This window comes from Scylla paramamosain, chromosome 26 (assembly GCF_035594125.1).
Source record: "Scylla paramamosain isolate STU-SP2022 chromosome 26, ASM3559412v1, whole genome shotgun sequence".
Lineage (NCBI taxonomy): Eukaryota > Metazoa > Arthropoda > Malacostraca > Decapoda > Portunidae > Scylla > Scylla paramamosain.
The window spans coordinates 10,765,113-10,772,500 of record NC_087176.1 but is presented as its reverse complement, the minus strand read 5'-3'; the positions used below and the strand labels follow the sequence as shown (position 1 = coordinate 10,772,500).

The window sequence follows — 7,388 nt, the reverse complement described above, 5'->3', positions numbered from 1 at the left end:
TGGCGTGCCAAAGCCATTCATCGGATCATCAGGAGCCACCGCGTGGGCCGCCTGGGAAGGATCCGTGTAGGCAGCCAGTAACCAGCCTTTCTCAGCCTCCTCGGTGGATAGTTTGCAGTGTACCTAGAGAGAGAGAGAGAGAGAGAGAGAGAGAGAGAGAGAGAGAGAGAGAGATAACAATGATGATGATATAAGATAATAATAATAATGTCATGTGTATTTTTGGAGCATATATATATATATATATATATATATATATATATATATATATATATATATATATATATATATATATGTGTGTGTGTGTGTGTGTGTGTGTGTGTGTGTGTGTGTGTGTGTGACGACAGTTAACAACGACACACACACACACACACACACACACACACACACACACACACACACACACACACACACACACACACACACACACACACACTGTTACGTAAAAATGAATAATGACTGTTTGTGTCTAAATTTATATTTTTGTTTGATCCTTTGGTCTTTCTCATTTCTTCCACCATCACTCGCTCACTCACTGACATTCTCTAACCGCCCTCCATCACTTTCATTTTTTTTAATTATAGTTATTACAGGAGTTTCAAAGCGAACGTGGTGTGTGTGTGTGTGTGTGTGTGTGTGTGTGTGTGTGTGTGTGTGTGTGTGTGTGTGTGTGTGTGTGTCGTGTTGGAAAACAGTACAGCACGATACAGTCATCAGTCTCATCTCCTATTCGTTCATAGATTATTAAGTGACTGACGTACCTTCATTTCTCCCTTTTTTCTCTCCCTTTCGTGTTTATTTCCATCATACTTATTCCCTCCCTCCCGTCCCTTCTCTTCCTTCCGTGTCTTTTCGCTCCAACGCATTAATTCTCTCTCTCTCTCTCTCTCTCTCTCTCTCTCTCTCTCTCTCTCTCTCTCTCTCTCTCTCTCTCTCTCTCTCTCTCTCTCTCTCTCTCTCTCTCTCATCATTACTAAGTACTATTTACCAGCACTACTAGTATTACCAACACAAATAATAAGCACTACTACTACTACTACTATTACCACCACAGAAGATGACATACTTTAGCTCTCTGTATACTACTACTACTACTACTACTACTACTACTACTGCTACTACTACTACCGCAGAACATGACATAGTTAAGCTCTCTGTACACGTCAACAGAGCCGCGGGGACACTGAGGACAATCAATATGGGGGGAAAAAATAATGACATGATGAGCAACACCCATTTTTCAACTTAATAAATATAGAGGTGGCGATGGATCACGCTGAGTTGTCGTCTTCTTTCCTGCTTCCTTTCTGGTCTCTTTCTTTCTTTCTTTCTTTCTTTCTTTCTTTCTTTCTTTCTTTTTCTTTTTCTCTCTTTTTTCTTCCATCCCTCTCTTCCCTTCGACCTCCCTCCTTTCTTTCTTTCTTTCTTTCTTTCTTTCTTTCTTTCTTTCTTTCTTTCTACTCGCATTTATTTATTTTCTTCCTTCCTATCTACATTCATTCATTCATCCATTCCTTCCTTCCTTCCTTCCTTCCTTCCTTCCTTCCTTCCTTCCTTCCTTCCTTCCTTCCTTCCTTCCTTCCTTTCTTCTTTCATCTCCCTCTTTCTTTCCTCCCTCCTTTTTTTAATTTCTTTTCTTCCCTCCCTCTTTCCTTTCCTTGCTTTCTTTTCTTCCTTCCTTTGTTCATTCATTCATTCACTCCTTTCCTCTATTCTTATGTTCTTTTCCTTCCTTTTCTCACATCTTCCCTAGTTCTTTTTGTTTCCTCCTCCTCCATTCCTTCCATTTTGCTTCCCTTCTCTCCCTCCCTCACTCTCTTCTGCCTTATTTACTTCCTTCGTCCCTTTTTTTCGCTTTTTTCCTTTTTTTTTTTTTTGCCCTTCGTTTTCTCATATCTTCCCTCGTTTCTTTCGTTCCCTCCTCCCTTCCTTCCATTTTACTTAATTTCTCCCTTCCTCCTGTCTTCCTGCCTTCCTCTTTTTTTCTTCCTTTTTGTTCTTTTCTTTTTCTCCCCTTCTACCTTCACTTGTTCTTTATGTTTCCCCTTCTCTCTTCTATTTGGCCTTCCTCTCCCTCTCTCCGTTCTGCCTTACTTGTCTCCTTCATTCCTTCATCTCTCTTTTAACATCCCCATTCCTTCTTTCCTTCCTATCCCATCATCCTTCATTTTTGTCCTCCCCCACTTCTCATTTTCTTTCTTCCTCATCCCATCCTCCCTTACTCATCCTGTCTCAATCATGTTCTCCCTTCCGTGGCCTCACCTTAAGGGGGTCATAGATTTTCTCGTCAGCAGGATAGATGTGGAATTCTCCTGGCTCGGTGTGGCCCAAAGCATTGACATCACTGCAGTCTCGGGGCAAGGGACAGGCTGTAGGGGGAGAGAGAGAGAGGGTTTGGGGGGAGTAGGTAGGTGGATAGGTAAATAGGTTAATAGGTACATAGATATCCTTTGCTCAATAAACTGACTTCTCTCTCATTTCCGTGTGTGTGTGTGTGTGTGTGTGTGTGTGTGTGTGTGTGTGTGTTGCCTTGGAAATGTATGATGTGTTTATGTACACCTTTCGAGGGAAGAATGTGTAATGTATGTGCGTATGTATGTATGTGTGTAGGCAGTGATTTGCATGATGGGGTGTTCGTGTTCTTTAATTTTTATCTGCTAGTTGGGGGTTCCTTTGTTCCTGTCAACCCCTTCTGCTCCTCCATCTGTCTTGCTCATCTTCGAATTCCTCGCCTCTATTTTTGTTGTTATTCTTCACTCCCCCTTTTTATTTATTTCTTTTTTTCTTTTTTTTTTTTTTACAATATTTATCTTTTTTTCATTATTTTGTCTTTTTTTCTGCTTCGCCCTTTCCTCGCCTTTATTTCGTTGCTGTTTTTATTCTCTCTCTCTCTCTCTCTCTCTCTCTCTCTCTCTCTCTCTCTCTCTCTCTCTCTCTCTCTCTCTCTCTCTCTCTCTCTCTCTCTCTCTCTCTCTCTCTCTCATTTATTCTTCCTTCTCCTCATTTTACTTTTTTTTATTGCTTCTCTTCCTCCTCCCTTCTATTTTCTTAGTTTTTCCTTCCATTTCTTTTCGCTTCAACTCTATTTTCCACCTCTTCATTTATTCTCTCTGTTCTATCCACTCTATTTCTTCCATTCTTCTCTTTCCTTCCTCCTTCCATCGTAACTAACTTTTCTTTTAATTTCCTTTCATTTTTTTTCCATTCTCTTCCTCCATTCTTTCTTCTTACTCTATTTTTAGCATATCTTTTCTTGTCCTTTATTTGTTCCATCCTTTCTTCTTCCTTCATTTATACTCTGAGCTTATTTTCTTTTTATTTTCGTTCTCCTTAGTTTCTTCCATTCTCTCTTTTTCTTTGCCTTTCTTACATTTTTAGCTTAATTTTTCCTCTTCCCTTGCTTCTCCTCGTTATTTCCTCTTATTTATCTACCTTCTTGTTTATTTGCTTTCTCCTTTATCACTAAGATTCATGTAACATTCCACTGTTTTTACCTCTTCATTCCTTCACTTCCTTTCAACCCATCCACTTCCCTCAGCCTCGCACTCTACTAATACATATATATTTTTCGTTACGTTAATGTTGTTACTATCACTATTACTATGATTAATATTATCTCTATTATATTGATCATTGTCAGATATGCATTTTTTTTTCATCTATATTTCATTGATTTTTTTTTTTTTTTTTTTTTTTCACTCAGGGTAATTCCAGGTACGACGTAGCTATTGTAATTTCTGTTAGGGTTAGGTTCACGTCACATGCGCGGCTGTTGGTTCTATGTATATTACCACTAGAGGCATAAGGGTACTGCTGCTGCCTGGATAGATCTTGGCTTCAGCATACGTATTCATTATAATATTCAAGTACTGTAAATTTATGAGCCAATAGAAATATCAGTCATTCGGTCTATCTTTTTATGTATGTTTATATGTATGTATGTATGTATGTATATGTGTGTCTATCAGTAGAAATATCAATCAGTTTTATCTATCTATTTATGTATGTATCTGTATATCTATTTAAATATCAGTATCTATTTAACAATCAATCATTTCCCTTCAACCATTGTTTTCTATCATATCTCCTTTCCCTTCACTCCTGCACTTTATTCCACCCCATAATCCTTCTCCACTACTCAGATTTCCCCCTCTGACTCGTATTCCTCCCCTCAATCCTACATTTCCTCTTGTCCTTATTCCCCTTAACCACTACACCCATATCCCCTATTCCATTACCATACCACTCCACTTATCAAATTCTACCATTCCTCACACGCCACACTGCCCTTACCTTCATCACACATGTCCAGTATTGGCGTCCAGTTGCCTTTGTGACACTGGGAGAGCTTTTCCTTGGCCCTGGATATCCATTCATTGCCTGGCCTGTTGCACTTGTAGAGGACAGCCACTCCATCCCATAGTGTCTCCATCTCGGCGTTATTTACGTTAGGAGGGGGTCAGTACAGTTGCTCTTCACTATTTCATCTGCGCTATCTTCTGCTTCGGGAGAGAGCGTGGGGTTGGAAGGGGAAATGGGAGGAGGAGAATTAGTGGTGAGGAAAGAGTGTGGGTGGAAGATTGTCAGGTGAAACAGTGCAGAAATGAAGGGAAAAGACGCGATAGTAAAATAAAGGGTGGAAGTATATGATTGATTGATTGATTAGATACATGGAGAGATTAGATAAATGGATTCTTGGATAGATGGATAGATTTATAGATTGAATCGTAGGTGGATGGATAGAAATTGAAAGAGAGAGAGAGAGAGAGAGAGAGAGAGAGAGAGAGAGAGAGAGAGAGAGAGAGAGAGAGAGAGAGAGAGATTCATTCATTTTTCTTTATCTTCATTCTCTCTCTCTCTCTCTCTCTCTCTCTCTCTCTCTCTCTCTCTCTCTCTCTCTCTCTCTCTCTCTCTCTCTCTCTCTCTCTCTCTCTCTCTCTCTCTCTCTCTCTCTCTCTCTCTCTCTCTCTCTCTCTCTCTCTCTCTCTCTCTCTCTCTCTCTCTCTCTCTCTCTCTCTCTCTCTCTCTCTCTCTCTCTCTCTCTCTCTCTCTCTCTCTCTCTCTCTCTCTCTCTCTCTCTCTCTCTCTCTCTCTCTACCCGTTCAGTAAAGTAACTATTTCAAAGACGTACCTACATATTTGAAACCCTGCACTATTTTATCATACACTTACACGTAATTGCTTCATTTTCACGTAGTGCCACGTACGTGTTTCAACTAAATTTCATGATATTACATACGATCCTATTTCAAAAACTGTTCGAAATAGGAAATATTAAGTTCGTGGGAAACAAGGTTGCATGCTTTTATCTTATTTCTACGTACTGTTGGGGAAAGTTTAACTAGGTATAAGGAATGCATGAGGAAAAGAAAAAAATAATGGAAAACTGGTAAATTATTTTGACTTAACAGAAAAAGTGCTTATCCTCAGGTATATATATAAAACACACACACACACACACACACACACACACACACACACACACACACACACACACACACACACACACACACACAGTACAGGACCATATTATGAAACTGTTCTGCGCCGCACCTCAAGTATAACACAAAAGGCTCTACTTGAAGCTACACGGGTTTTAAAAGGTGTTTTTATGGTTCTAGCGACAGATTAACAAGATTTTTACGTTATTAATAGAAGAAACACTCGCGAGAACCCGGCTGGTTATCTCTGTGGACTTTGAGAATGAACGTAGAGAGAGAGAGAGAGAGAGAGAGAGAGAGAGAGCGAAACATTTCAGTATACAGGCCATAGTTTTCATTTTTCATCACTCAAGCTTACACCATTTTAGAGCGTTCTCAACATGACCCAGCTCCCAAAAATATGCACTACTTGTTGACCCTACACCACTGCCCCTCCCGTACTCACCGCACACCATCCAGTCCTCAATCTCGCTTTTGTCCTCGCAGCCAGACGAAAACACTCTGTACTGGTTGTTCCACGTCAGGTGAATCTCGCTGCATGCCCACAGTATCGCGCCCTCCCCTGTGGTGAGCGGCACGGCGTTTGCTGGGGGCGCCGCGCAGTCACTCGTCACCCCTAGGCAAGGAGGGAGGGAAATTAGGAATGGGGGAGTAAATTATGGGTGTTTTGTGTTTGTGTTTTATTACTAATAGTAGAAAGATTGTATAAGTTTGTAGTAGTAGTAGTAGTAGTAGTAATAATAATGTAACTACTACTACTACTACTGCTACTTCCATCACCACAGTAGTACTAGTAATGTGACTATTACTACTACCACAACTACTACTACTACCGGTACTACTACCACTACCACCACCATTACCTGCCACAAGGAGGAGGGAGTGGAGTAGTTGGAGGTGCCGTGTTACTTCCATGCTGGCCCTCTGAGGCACTGGAGGCAAGTGGCAGACGAGCCATATACCTCCGTACCTCCGCTGGGCACCCCGCCCCTCCTCCCGTCCTCCATATTTTCATATTTAATCATCTGCGTGACCTTAGTACTTCCTTCTGTATTCTATCTAGTGGCAGTGGGTCATGTATACTCTCTCTCTCTCTCTCTCTCTCTCTCTCTCTCTCTCTCTCTCTCTCTCTCTCTCTCTCTCTCTCTCTCTCTCTCTCTCTCTCTCTCTCTCTCTCTCTCTCTCTCTCGTTTTTTGTTTGTAGAGTTGTTTTTTGTTTCTCTTGAAAATGTACCATAGAAAACGTGCACGAATGGCAATAGAAGAAAACGGAGAGGTAAATGGTTAACTCGCACATTTTTGAGAGAGAGAGAGAGAGAGAGAGAGAGAGAGAGAGAGAGAGAGAGAGAGAGAGAGAGAGAGAGAGAGAGAGAGAGAGGGGGGGGGGCTATCATCCTTCCAGAATCTCAATAATCAGTTGTTTCGTAATTTATTTTAGAAGGGAAAAAGTCCGGGGCTTTGTGTCAGGTTGCGTAGTTTTAATCATGATAGACAAATAAAAATAAATAAATAAATAAATAGAATCTGTCCAGCAGAAACAATCCTCCAGACAACTCTTTCTTCTTGACTGAGGCTCCACTACCTACACTGCCTCCCAAACACTGAACACGGCTGGACTGTCCTTCGCTGTAAATCTCAGCTGGAAATTTCACAGCTCTTCTCTTGCGGAAACACCGTCCATAAATTTACATGTTTTGTCACCAGCAACACTTTTCCTTGTTCCAGTTTTTTTTTCTTTTTTTAACGAAGAGTTGGTGTAAATACATTTGTGGTAGTTTTTTTTTTCCTATTTCATTTTTCAAGTCTGCATTGAAGCTTCGGCAGGTGTTTATGTTAATAAATATCAAATTCAGATGTACAACAGGTTAAAAGAAAAAAAGGCAAATAAAAATATCATCATCAGTATCAACACAGGAACCTTATTCGCCTGTGTGTGTGGTACCGCTC

At 40.7% G+C, this 7,388-nt stretch overlaps 2 protein-coding genes across 4 annotated transcripts in view; one reads left to right on the top strand and one right to left on the bottom strand.

The window, feature by feature from the left end:
• The window catches only part of LOC135113727 (uncharacterized), an 83,010-nt gene that overhangs the window by 26,905 nt on the left and 48,717 nt on the right, over positions 1-7,388 (top strand). The gene's annotated exons all lie outside the window — the stretch shown is intronic.
• Positions 1-7,388, bottom strand: part of LOC135113726 (uncharacterized) — a 42,915-nt gene that overhangs the window by 25,366 nt on the left and 10,161 nt on the right. For 2 of the 3 annotated variants that reach the window (XR_010274968.1, XM_064029253.1), the window contains exons 1-5: positions 6,305-6,381; positions 5,887-6,057; positions 4,294-4,499; positions 2,263-2,369; positions 1-123 (exon numbers count right to left, since the gene is read on the bottom strand). The exon at positions 1-123 is cut by the window's left edge and continues 22 nt beyond it. Coding sequence is in view for 2 of the 3 variants with exons in the window: in XM_064029253.1 (XP_063885323.1) it covers positions 1-123; positions 2,263-2,369; positions 4,294-4,432 (369 nt within the window). In the remaining variant the exon portion in view is untranslated. Of the gene's footprint in view, positions 124-2,262; positions 2,370-4,293; positions 4,500-5,886; positions 6,058-6,304; positions 6,382-7,388 lie in introns of those variants that run through there. The other variant, XM_064029254.1, reaches the window with a different exon arrangement.